Here is a 13,574-nt window from a genome sequence, read left to right on the forward strand (position 1 = left end):
AGCCGTTCAGAGAGAGTTGGCTGCTAGCAGGCAAGCCAATGAAAATTTGTTAAAGACAAATGAAGACTCGCGGACTGCTATGGCCGCGATGATGACCGAGTTGAGGACGTTGAGGGGTCCTAGGCCCGTGAACCGGCAACCCACTCCTCCTCCTCACACTGCTACGCCTTCTCCACCTCCTTCACAGGAAGAGGGTGTAGCGGGTAACAATGAAGGTGAGGCTAGCCACCATTCTGATAGTCATAGCCATCACACTGAGGTCCGTCAACCACGTGTTGAGCGTGTTGACGAGCATGAAGCTGAAGAAAGAAGATTGATGGCTTTCCGAAAACACAAACCTCCTTCTTTTAAGGGAGGTTATGAGCCAATGGCGGCTGCGAAATGGCTCCAAGCTATGGAGAAGATATTCAGGGTGATGAGATGCCCTGACGCAATGAAGTTAATCTACTCTGTTTATATGCTGGAAGAGGAAGCGGAAGATTGGTGGACCAATACCGTGCAGCCATTAGAAGCTGAAGGCCGGGAAATCACCTGGCGGTTGTTCGAGACATTGTTCTTGGATAACTATTTTCCTAGGGAGGCTAGGGAACAGAAACAGAATGAGTATAACGATCTCAAGCAAGGGTCGATGACAATTGACCAATATTTCGCCAAGTTCAATGAATTGGTGAAATATGCTAACTATGGGAGAGCCTTACCCATTCCGGCCGAGATGACCTCTAAATTTCAATGGGGTCTAAATGAGAGATGTCTCGAAAGATGTCAAATTGTGACATCCGAGAGTTTGGTAGATTCGTGAACCAATGCCGGAAGGTGGAAGAAGTTTATGGTGTGCTGAAAAGTAAGAAGTCTTCCGAGGCACAAGCATCTGGTGCTAGTGGAGCAACTGGCTCTACTTCAGAAAAGGGTAAGAAGATGGATGACAGGAGTATTAAAGAAAGATTACAAGCTAAACAATCTGAGGAAAAGTTTAAGAGAAGCGGGAGTCAACAGAGTTGGGACAATGAAAGACCTCTTGTGCCCCAGTGTGACAACTGTGGGAGGCATCACAAGGGCGTTTGTTTGATGGGTCAAAACGTATGTTTCAAGTGTGCTAGACCTGGTCACTATGCGAGGGATTGTCCCCAGATCGTGGGACGAGTTGCTCATGTGCAAGTGGTCTATGACCCTTCAGCAGCGGCAAATGTTAGCACTTCGACCCAACCCCAGCTAGAGAGGTTCCCACGCTTGACGGGAGGTATGACGCATGTAGATTAATATGACATGCATAGTTTATTGAGGTTGGAGCCACACATGCTTAGACTATGGACTCAATTATGATTGTGTGATTCGTTATGTCTAGTAATTAAAGACTAGACTATGTATTGATTGCTAAAAGATGGTAAATTGTATGCAATGACCTTTCCATGGATGTAGTGGTATTACCTCCATGAGGATAGTATCCTATGAGATAGAGAATTCTCATGAAAGGTCTATATTGAGGGGAACTTCCCTTGGAGTTAGCCTTCGGGACCTCCTTGTGGTCAGATACCTAAGAGAAACAGCCCATAGCGGATCTCTCTTGGAAGTTCCATCAGATGAGATTTTATGTATGAGGTTATTAGTAGGACCGCAGAAGGTCAGGGTTAAATATCAAGTGAATAGGTATGACCCTTGAGGAAAATGAAAGATAAAAGTGCTGGAACATATTAGTATCACCTAATTATAAAACATAGATTGAATCATGAATGAAACATTTCATCTTATGATAAGATGATGAGGAAAAGAGGAACTGATTAATAGGGTAACTTCGGGAACACAAGAAGAGTTCTCCGATAAATCCATAGATGATTGAATGAGTGGTTTTGTCGATTTTGAGGACAAAATCGTTAAAAAGGTGGGGTGAATATAATACCCCGAACTTAAGCATTTAATTGATTAATTTTAATTAAATAATTAAGCATATTTTAGTGAGTAAAATTAAGTATAAGGCTTAATTAAATGAATCTGAGTCACTTGGAGTTAAAAAGTGTACTCAGTGAAAATTAAGGGGTATAAATGGGTACAGGCGAAAGTACCCAAAATATAAAAATAAAATAGTAATATTCCTAGAATAATATTCCAGACTTTTGGGTAAAGTTTGGTAATTAATGGAGTTGAATAGATAGACGAACCAATACCCGCTTAAAGTCACTTAACATAAGTTAAGTGACCAATGCAACAAAAGAAACCCAATTGTCCCTCCCCAACCCGTCGTGCAGAAGAGAGGAAAAGAAGAGAAGAAGGAGAAGAGGGGAAAAGGAAGAGGAAAGGAGAGGGAGAACCCTAGGTGGAGCAATCCTCAACCAAATCCATCCGTTCAAAAGCCTAAACCACTCTAAATCTTCTCCTCTTTCATAATCCAAGCTTAGTTTTGAGTGGGGAGCATTGTGGAGAGGGATATTGCCCCTCAAAAATTCGGCCCTTTGTGAGATTTTGGGGTTTTGGGGGTTTCAACCTCCATGGAAGCTTGAGGAACACTCATTCCTCTATTGTGTGATCATTGGTGGTAAGTTTCCACTCTCTTTCACATGATTCTTGGAGATTTGCATGAGTTTAGGGTTAATGAATAGTGTTTTAGGGTTTTTATGAAATGTTGAGTAGATTGGCTATGTTCAAGGAAGAATGAGGCTTAGAGTATGTTGTGAAAAATGCTAGGAATGACATTTAATCGGTAGAAATGAGTTTATAGTGTTATTTTAGTATGCTTTGATGTTTGGAGAAATCTAGGCTTGGAACTATGGATTTCCTTGCATTGTTAGCATTGTTTGATTGTATTCCTTGTGTTGATAGGATTGAGGCAAGAGGACCAAGTGGAGTGACCAACCCTTGGGGTTGTGTGCAATTGAGGAAAGCTCAAAGAGCAAGGTAAACCTTTGGACCTTGTGGTTGATCCCATTGAGTGTTCCACCATACTCCGTTGAGGAGAAATGGTTTATGAGATGTGATATGTAATTATGATAGTGATTGTATGCTCATGCATTGATTCATGCATTGATACATGTTATGATTGATTGATGATTATTGGTTGATGTTTGATTGTTTAAGAGTAATTGAGGAATGATTATAGAAGTAGCAATAATGAATGAGGTAATGGTTGAGGATTGTGATTGAGGTTATGCGTGATAGTATTATGATGAGGATGATTGGTAGGAACTTCCCTTGGAAACAGCCCTATGTGGATCTCCATGTGGTTAGAGCCTAAGAGGAACAGCCCTATGTGGATCCCTCTTGGAGGTTCCTAGATTGAGGAAAGGACTTCCCTTGGAAACAGCCCTATGTGGATCTCCATGTGGTTAGAGCCTAAGAGGAACAGCCCTATGTGGATCCCTCTTGGAGGTTCCTAGATTGAGGAAAGGACTTCCCTTGGAAACAGCCCTATGTGGATCTCCATGTGGTAAGAGCCTAAGAGAAACAGCCCATAGTGGATCTCTCTTGGAAGTCCATGTGATGCTTGTGGATAAGAATGTGTTAAGCTATTATGATTATGTGTACATCAAAGTGAACCTTAGGGTGGAGTGATCTCCAAGGACCTCTGGTTTACTGTGATATATTCGTATATCTCACCCCGTGTTGTGGGGCATCATTTCAGGTACTGATAGAGGTGAGGTTGATCGAGGCAAGAAGCGTGAGTAGACTGTACCTGATAGCTGGACATGTTGAGTTGCATGCCATTTAGCATTGCTATATGTATATTTTGATGCCACATGATGTATTTTGGAGGACTTAGTGCATGATCATTGTAGTAGTAATGGGTATCTGATACAGGGTTACTTGCTTTGATCATGTTCATTTTGTAGCTAAGTCCTTTGGCATGTATATGAGATTTGTAATTAAGACATGATGTAATATTGTAAGTAATGAAGATATTGGTGTATGATGCTTACTGTAAGTTAAATGCATGAATGTATTTTTATGTATTGGATATGTTGAGCTGGAAAGTCAATTAGGTACCTTGTGCTAAGTTGGGAAACGTTGAGAAAACAAAGATTATGCTGCCCAATTTCCGTTAAATCAATGATGAGAGGATGAGAGTTGAGCAATGATATAGGGATATCACAAGCTTGTTAAATAGGTTGTAAAATGTGTAGGATTGATTCCCCAAGAAAGATGCATGAAAAATATGAGTATAGGAAATTGCCCAGAAGAGGGGGCTTAAGCCTGCAAATGGAGGCTTAAGCCTGCTCAGGGGGCTTAAGCGCCCATGAGGGGGCTTAAGCGCCCTGATGCACCTGTGAAGACCAAAAGCTTTCTGCCGCATGGGGCTTTAGCGCCCAAAATGGGGGCTTAAGCGCCCAGGTAGCGCGCTTAAGCGCCCTGGAGCGAGCTTAAGCGCCCTTGGTGGCTAAAAAATGTAAATTCCCTCTGTCTGTGGGCGCTTAAGCGCCCTGGAGCGAGCTTAAGCGCCCTACCCGCGTAGTTTTTCAGCATACACCTGAGTTAGTAAAATTGTCATAACTTGAGCTACAGAGCTCCAAATGAGGAGCGGTTTGAAACCACGCGTAGCTAACGAAGAGATCTACAATATAGTAGAAGTTGGGAAATAAATAAGAAGTAAATTAATGGTTTAAAAATGGAATAAGAACATGATGTTAAGCTTGGTTTATCTGATTCCGCAAGGTAATATGGTTATGATCACGCAATTGGCTATTTTAAATTCGGCGTCATTTTAAAAAGAAAAACTTATCTGGATTTTAATTGAGCCAATGTGATTGTAACTGCGCTTAATATCATAATGCGATGTTAACAAACCGGTTCTAGAACGGGGTGTTACACTATGCCACACCAAATGCATACACATATGTATAACAAAGCATTACACTATTTCATTGCATTTATATACACTATCAACAACCACTACCCTTTCAGGGCTTGGTGGAACAATCAAGGGAATTACACTCAAGGTCCGAAGGCTTACCTCAATGCTTCAGTCTCCCTTCGTTCACCACCAACAGGTTCCACAGTCATTCAATTACAATACTTCATTTCTCAACCAAAACCTACACAAGGTTTAATGCAATTAACACATATTGCATCCAATAGCATCTCATAGCTATCAACCAAGCTATACAATTCATACCAAACATAAGCATGAACTCACCTATCCAATGGAGCTAATCAAGCTCCATAGCTTGCTCCAATGGTTGATCACTCACGGTCGGTCCAAATGTCTCAATCCTAGACATCACAAGGATACAATCAATCATTCAACTCACTAATTGTTCAACATGCTAGAATACTAACCAATCCAAGCATGAATTTTCCAATATTATGAACAATTATCAAATGACTATCTCGGCTCATTTCCACCGATTAAATGTCATCCTTAGCACTTTTCTCAACATGTGCTAAGTCTCAATTCTACCACAACATAGCCAATTTACTCCAATTCTCACAAAACCCATAACACTATTCATTCAAAACCCTATATCATGAAATTTCCAAGAAAACATGGTTCAAGGGTTAGAATCTTACCACCAATGGTCACACAACCAAGGATTGATGGCACCTCAAGCTTCCATGGAGGTAGAAACTCTCAAACACCTCAATTTCTCCAAAGGGCCGAATTTTTTTGGGGAAATATCTCACCACACAAAGCTCCCCACTAAGAACTAAGCTTGGATTAATGATGATGGCGAGATTCTAAGCGATTTAGGCTTTTGAATCACTCAAAATGATTGAGATTTACAATCTCTAGGTTTTCCCCTCACCTTCCTCTCTTCTCACTCTCTTCTCTTCTCCTCCTTTCTGTTGCTGTTCGACGGGTCATTGGGGGGAGATGGGTTTTCTTTAGTTACTTTATCACTTAACATAGGTTAAGTGGTAATATGTGGGTATCGGTTCATCTATCTATTTAATTCCAATAATTACCAAACTTTACCCAAAAGTCTGGAATATTTACAATTTTATTTTTATAATTTGGGCACTTTTGCCAGTACCAATTTATACCCCTTAATTTTCACTGAGTACACTTTTTAACTCCAAAATGACTCAGATTCATTTAATTAAGCCTTATACTTAATTTTACTCACTAAAACATGCTTAATTATTTAACTACATGTAATTTGCTAATTAATTGAGTTAGGACTATTATATTTAACATGAACTTTGACACAACATTCTCAGCTCCTTTTTTTTTTTTTTCAAATGTTTAATCATTTAATCTTAATTTATTATTCAGTTTTTATTAATTGGATATTCAAGGGCATGTACTGGCTTTGATTCATGGATGTCCAAAGCTTAATTTAAGTTATTCTGCATATTTTAAGTTCATTGAGCATCTTGTGTGTTTACAGTTTTTTCTGCTATTTTCTCCCTTTTGTTGTGTATCCACCACCACCACCAATGCTGTAGCGTAACTTTACTATAGCCTATTGATTTTCCGTTTGTTTCGCTCGCTGGAGGCTGTCATCTTTATGGGTGGTAGCCCCAATGTCCTTTTTATTATATTTTAACATTTTCCTTTTAATCTAGATATGACCAAATGTTGGCAAATATGGATCTTTTGCTTGCGAGTTCTAATTTGGAGTTCTCTTTACCTTCAAATAATTGGAGGGTTTATCATCCTCATTTATGACTAGATGTGCTCTATGATTAATCCACATAACTCTTTAGTTTGAAGTCATGGGTTTTTAGGTGGAAAATAATGCAAATCAAAGTTTTATTTTTAATATTTCGAAAACACTATGAACCCGGACCTGTGACTACTGACTAGATAGCAATATTTTGATCAGATTAATTTTTAAGATAAAATTTAAAAGTGCCTTCTGTTTCTTTTCTTTTTCTCCAACGGTTTTTTAATAAGATTTTCATTATAAATATTTTTAATATCAAATAAATTAAACATAAATTAGTTTAAATATTAATTATTTTAAACACCCACGTCTAGAATTTTTGTTTGCCTCAACTGGTGAGATTGATCACTGTTTTTGGGAGTTGAATTCCTGTAGACACTACGTGCTCTTTATTCTGCTTTGATAATTTTACTAACTTTGAGAAAGGAGATTTCTTAATATAAGAATTTGCTGATTATTTTATATTAATTTAATAGATGTTAAGTATTTTCATAATACACTTTTTTTTTTTGGTGTGGCACACGTTTTTTTTTAATTCAAGAACATCAACAAATATTAATAAATTTAATCTAAATGTTGTCCGTACCTTCATTCTATATATATATATATATATATATATATATATATATATATATATATATATATATATATGGGTTACACAAAACATAAAGAAAATGTATTGATAAGAATTGGATACGTTTATTATGGGTTTGATTTTTTTTATGTTGTATGAAACAATTTGTCTCATGCAATATACACAAAAATAAATAGGACCCCACTAAGGAGAAGAGAGAGAAATAAAAAAAAAACAGATCTCATCTATTTTTGTGTGTATTACATAAAACAATTTATATCCATCATCCCGGTTGCATCTCTTGAAATATTCTCTCTTCTTTTTTATTTGTCTTTTAAGATTGTTATGTAAGAATTAAGAAAATTACTACAAAATCTTGATTATAACAAAAATTCTTTTAACTGAATCATTTTTTATTAGAATACTCAAAATATTATTACCATTCCATTAATTTTCTTTCTCACTTATCAATATTAAACATAAGGTTCAAAAATTTAATAATTTAGTAATAATCAAAAATACAAATAAAATATTTTCCAATTTAAATAGTTACTTTGTTACTCATTCAATTGCAACATTAACATTATACTTATTATCATTTTAGAATTATCATTCTTACTAACACGTATTTAATTATTATTAAATTAATTCAAAATGAACAGAAGCTAATTTTTTCTATTAAATAGATCATAAGAGGAGTATATCTAAAATGATGGTAAACATAACCTTCTCAAAAAAAATATAATCTTGACTTTTGAGCCAAACTATAAATATTTGAGCTAACTGGCAGCTATTCCAAGTCAAAAATAAAAATCTACACAAGAAACCACCGCATGTGCAAATTGAAATATACCCAAAGAAATATTGAACGTGTTTTACATAACTGCACCAGCATCATGAAAGCTTAGTACAGTTGCGAATTAAGAAAGTGGTTCAGTAGCTGTTTTAGTAAAGACTCTTCCAAACCAGACAGATCCCGTTGGATGATAGAATATTGGTTGTTTTAAAAATGGTTAAAAATATCAAAGGGTGTTTGCTCTCTCATAATAATAATCAATACAATTGGGCAACGAAACATAAAAGTATCAGATTCGTTAAGGTCATCAGTCATCACTGAAGTTCGTCAGGAAGCATGGTTTGATGAGGCTTTCCAGTAATTGAGTCAATATTTTTTTAAAAAAATAAAAAATAAAATAACTGCGGTGTTATAATAGTTAAAAGAAAAAAAAAACATTTTGGTACAATTTTTGAGCACACACCGGAAGTTTTTTTTTTTAGTACAACACACCGGAAGATATTTAGTGATTGAGAAGTATAATAAAGCAACTTTTATGAAGTGACATAACAAATACGACCGCATAGCGCAGTGGATTAGCGCGTCTGACTTCGGATCAGAAGGTCGTGGGTTCGACTCCCACTGTGGTCGGCTTTTTGCATTTTATTCTCTGGAAATTTGGGACGAAACGACGTCGTTTTAAAGGGTGAGAATAGTGGTAGTAGGGCTTTTTTCTAACGCTGAGTAGAAGTGGGGGAGAGAGAGAGAGTGAATCAGAGATTCATCGAATTAGGAAATGGGTTCAGTGAAGAGACGTGAAAGTGGAAACAGCAACAGCAACAGAGATAGAGATGAAGAAAAACTGATAGTGACGCCATTAGGTGCTGGAAACGAAGTTGGTCGATCATGTGTTTACATGACATACAAAGGCAAAACAGTATTGTTCGATTGTGGAATACACCCTGCTTATTCCGGCATGGCTGCTTTGCCATACTTCGACGAGATTGACCCTTCTACCGTCGATGTCCTTCTCATCACTCACTTTCACTTGGATCACGCTGCTTCTTTACCTTATTTTCTTGAAAAAACCACCTTCAGAGGTCGCGTCTTCATGACCTACGCCACTAAGGCCATTTACAAACTCCTCTTGTCTGATTTTGTCAAAGTCAGCAAGGTCTCTATTGAAGATATGCTCTTCGATGAACACGACATCAACCGCTCCATGGATAAAATTGAGGTATGTTTTCATGGTTTTATTTATTGATGTTGTTGTTAAAATTAACTTGTGCACTCCAACTGTTTGATGCAAGTATTCAATAACCTCAATATTTTATGTATTGTTATTAATATATGTAATATGCATGTTGTTGACTTGATTTCCTAACACTAACTGTAATTACTGACTTGACTGCAGGTTATTGATTTCCATCAAACGGTTGAAGTGAACGGTATTCGATTCTGGTGTTATACTGCAGGCCATGTCCTTGGTGCTGCTATGTTTATGGTTGACATTGCAGGTGTTCGAGTCCTATACACAGGAGACTATTCACGCGAGGAAGACAGACATCTCCGTGCTGCTGAAACACCACAGTTTTCCCCTGATGTTTGCATTATAGAATCCACCTATGGTGTACAGCACCACCAGCCTCGCCACACGCGTGAAAAACGCTTCACTGATGTTATCCACTCAACCATTTCTCAAGGGGGTCGTGTGTTGATTCCCGCATTCGCGCTTGGTCGTGCACAGGAGCTCCTCCTCATTCTTGATGAATACTGGGCAAATCATCCAGAGCTCCAGAATATACCAATCTATTATGCTTCTCCTCTTGCTAAAAAATGTTTGACTGTGTACGAGACATACACCCTTTCCATGAATGACCGGATCCAAAATGCAAAGTCCAATCCTTTTTCATTCAAGTACATATCGGCCTTAAGTAACATTGAAGTTTTCAAGGATGTTGGACCATCTGTGATGATGGCAAGCCCTAGTGGACTTCAGAGTGGGTTGTCACGGCAATTTTTTGATATGTGGTGCTCTGACAAAAAAAATGCTTGCATTATACCAGGGTATGTTGTTGAAGGGACACTGGCAAAAACCATCATCAATGAACCCAAGGAAGTTACTCTCATGAATGGACTCACTGCACCTCTCAACATGCAGGTGCACTACATTTCCTTTTCTGCTCATGCTGACTCTGCTCAAACAAGTGCTTTCTTAGAAGAGCTCAATCCTCCCAACATAATTCTCGTTCATGGGGAAGCTAATGAGATGGGGAGGCTCAAACAGAAGCTCATGGGTCAATTTGCTGATCGTAACACCAAAATCCTCACTCCAAAAAACTGTCAGTCTGTTGAGATGTATTTCAATTCGCAGAAAATGGCAAAAACCATTGGCAAGCTGGCCGAAAAGACACCAGAAGTTGGTGAAACTGTCAGTGGTTTGCTAGTAAAAAAAGGCTTCACATATCAGATAATGGCACCTGAAGATCTCCATGTCTTCTCACAGCTATCAACAGCAAACATTAGTCAGAGAATTACCATCCCTTATTCAGGTGCCTTTTGTGTCATACAGCATAGACTCAAACACCTATATGAGAGTGTAGAGCCCTTAGTGGATGAAGAATCTGGAGTTCCAACATTGCATGTCCATAGGTGCGTGACAGTGAAGCATGAGTCTGAGAAGCATATCTCCTTGCATTGGTCATCAGACCCCATTAGTGACATGGTGTCAGATTCAATTGTTTCTCTAGTTTTAAATATGAGCCGTGAGGCCCCAAAAATAATGGATGAATCGGATGCCATAAAAATTGAGGAAGAGAATGAGAAGAAGACAGAGAAGGTCATGGTTGCCCTCCTCGTTGCACTCTTTGGAGATGTGAAGGTAGGAGAAAATGGGAAGTTGATAATTAACATTGATGGGAATGTGGCAGAGCTCGACAAAGAAAGTGGGGAGGTTGAGAGTGAAAATGAAGGCCTTAAGGAAAGAGTAAGAACAGCATTCCGGCGTATTAAAATTTCTGTGAAGCCAATTCCTCTACCTGCACTGTAGTTCTTTCCTCTCCTTTTATTGTCTTGACAAGGTGAAATGGCAGTGCTCATGACATTAAAACATACTCCACCATCTTAAGACAATTATCATAACATGTAGTTACTTTCCCGTTAACATGAACTTTGACACAACATTCCAGCTCCTTTATTTTTATTTTTATTTCAAATGTTTAATCATTTAATCTTAATTTATTATTCAGTTTTTATTAATTGGATACTCAAGGGCATGTACTGGCTTTGATTCATGGATGTCCAAAGCTTAATTTAAGTTATTCTGCATATTTTAAGTTCATTGAGCATCTTGTGTGTTTACAGGTTTTTCTGCTATTTTCTCCCTTTTGTTGTGTATCCACCACCACCAATGCTGTAGCGTAACTTTACTAATTACTATAGCCTATTGATTTTCCGTTTGTTTCGCTCGCTGGAGGATGTCATCTTTATTGGTGGTAGCCCCAATGTCCTCTTTATTATATTTTAACATTTTCCTTTTAATCTAGATATGACCAAATGTTGGCAAATATGGATCTTTTGCTTGCGAGTTCTAATTTGGTGTTCTCTTTACCTTCAAATAATTGGAGGGTTTATCATCCTCATTTATGACTAGATGTGCTCTATGATTAATCCACATAACTCTTTAGTTTGAAGTCATGGGTTTTTAGGTGGAAAATAATGCAAATCAAAGTTTAATTTTCTAATATTTCGAAAACACTATGAACCCGGACCTGTGACTAGATAGCAATATTTTGATCAGATTAATTTTTAAGATAAAACTTAAAAGTGGGTTTTTTTCACTCTTTTGCTCCTTATTAATTAATTAATAACTATTTTGTCCCTGATTCGACTACCTTGTATTTTTAATAGACTAAATGGTCAAAACAGACAAAAAATGGCTGCTGGGAGATTTAGTCGACTAAATCTCCCTATTTAGTCGACTAAATCTTTATATTTGACAACAAAAAAAAATAAGTCAGTATGATTTTAATCGATTAAGTAGGGAGATTTAGTCGATTAAATCTTCCAACAACCGTTTAGTCGATTAAAAATGCAAGGTAGTTGATTAAAGAGGGGAGATTGGTAGATAGTTTCGAATCAGGAGCAAAATGGTTATTAATTAATTAATAAGGAGCAAAAGGGTGAAAAAGCCCTTAAAAGTGCCTTCTGTTTCTTTTTTTCTTCTCAAACGGTTTTTTAATAAGATTTTGATTATAAATATTTTTAATATCAAATAAATTAAACATAAATTAGTTTAAAAATTAATTATTTTAAACACCCACGTCTAGAAATTTTGTTTGCCTCAACTGGTGAGATTGATCACTGTTTTTGGGAGTTGAATTCCTGTAGACACTACGTGCTCTTTATGCTAATTTTACTAACTTTGAGAAAGGAGATTTCTTAACATAAGAATTTGCTGATTATTTTATATTAATTTAATAGATGTTAAGTATTTTCATAATACACGTTTTTTTTTTTAATTCAAGAACATCAACAAATATTAATAAATTTAATCTAAATGTTGTCCGTACCTTCATTCTATACATATATTGGGTTACATAAAACATAAAGAAAATGTATTGATATAAATTAGGTACATTTATTATGGGTTTGATTTTTTTTTTTTTTTGTATGAAACAATTTGTCTCATGCAACATACACAAAAATGAATAAGACCCACTAAAGAAAGAGAGAGAAAGAAAAAAGAAGAAGAAGAAAAGAACGAATCTCGTCTATTTTTGTTTGTTACATAAGACAATTTATATCCATCATCCCGGTTGCATCTCTTGAAATATTCTCTCCGTTCTTTTTTATTTGTCTTTTAATTGCATCGGTCTAAATCGTTTTTTGAATTTGATCATCTTCTTTTTCTTCTTTAATTTTCGTTTCTGTTTCTAAAATAAAAAATAAAAAATAAAAAATATGTTTGCGCATCTGTCTTGTTTCTGCGTTTGTACTCGTTTGTGTTTCTGATTCCGATTTCTGCACCTTTGATTCTGCATCGGAATTTGATTCTGCACATGCATCTTTTCTCAGTTTTTGAATATTTTACATTACGGTTTACGTTTTAGGGCAATTTTGGGCAATTTGAGAAATCGGTAAAACTTCTGTTTGAGAGATTGGCTTCGGGAGTTCTATTCCCAAAGGAATTCGATCTTCTGAGCATAAGTCACGCCCTAAAAAGGCGTGAGGTGACCCTTATTTTTGCCAAATTATGTCGTTTACTAACCCGTTTTGGTGTTTCTTTGTCATTTCAGAACGTGTCGGGTATTTCTGGATTTGTTCGACTTACTTTGATCGATCTGAAAATTGATGACCTGAAGAAGGCGATCATCCCTGTCAAAAGTCGTGGGGCATTTTCTCCGAATTCGTTCGTTTACTATTTCATTTTTTTTTTGAAAAAATATTATTTGATTTTTGAGTCCGTAGGGTCAATTAGAGTTTAGGAGAGTTGGTCACATAGCATTCTGAGGTCATTTGGTATTTTTAGTAGATTTATTTTGCTTTTGTTTGCTATTTTCGGCAAAAAAAAATTTGTGTCCTATCGTATGTTTTGTGATTTTACTGCTGTATGCGTACCTATGATGCATGA

At 36.8% G+C, this 13,574-nt stretch overlaps 1 protein-coding gene, 1 long non-coding RNA gene and 1 other non-coding gene across 3 annotated transcripts; all 3 read left to right on the top strand.

Moving 5' to 3' along the window:
• Nucleotides 1-2,444: 2,444 nt before the first annotated feature.
• LOC133318039 (uncharacterized) lies at nucleotides 2,445-3,877 on the top strand. The gene is made up of 3 exons (XR_009752423.1): nucleotides 2,445-2,527; nucleotides 2,812-2,886; nucleotides 3,611-3,877. It is a non-coding gene; the product is annotated as an uncharacterized LOC133318039 (long non-coding RNA).
• A 4,642-nt stretch (nucleotides 3,878-8,519) lies between these two features.
• Nucleotides 8,520-8,593, top strand: TRNAR-UCG (transfer RNA arginine (anticodon UCG)). Its single transcript has one exon. It is a non-coding gene; the product is annotated as a tRNA-Arg (tRNA).
• Nucleotides 8,594-8,700: 107 nt separating this feature from the next.
• LOC133318072 (cleavage and polyadenylation specificity factor subunit 3-I-like) lies at nucleotides 8,701-11,231 on the top strand. The gene is made up of 2 exons (XM_061520015.1): nucleotides 8,701-9,179; nucleotides 9,357-11,231. Exons 1-2 carry the CDS (start codon nucleotides 8,739-8,741, stop codon nucleotides 10,989-10,991), a joined length of 2,076 nt encoding a protein of 691 aa, XP_061375999.1. The 5' UTR covers nucleotides 8,701-8,738; the 3' UTR covers nucleotides 10,992-11,231.
• Nucleotides 11,232-13,574: the final 2,343 nt, after the last annotated feature.

The sequence above is a fragment of the Gastrolobium bilobum genome, unplaced genomic scaffold (assembly GCF_033153095.1).
Source record: "Gastrolobium bilobum isolate Gb01-03AN ecotype WA unplaced genomic scaffold, APGP_CSIRO_Gbil_v1 utg5420, whole genome shotgun sequence".
Lineage (NCBI taxonomy): Eukaryota > Viridiplantae > Streptophyta > Magnoliopsida > Fabales > Fabaceae > Gastrolobium > Gastrolobium bilobum.

Coding starts and splice junctions, on each gene's coding strand:
- LOC133318072 (XM_061520015.1), top strand. CDS start 8,739: ATGGGTTCAGTGAAGAGACGTGAAAGTGGAAACAGCAACAGCAACAGA. Junction 9,180..9,356: donor GCTCCATGGATAAAATTGAG/GTATGTTTTCAT, acceptor ACTTGACTGCAG/GTTATTGATTTCCATCAAAC.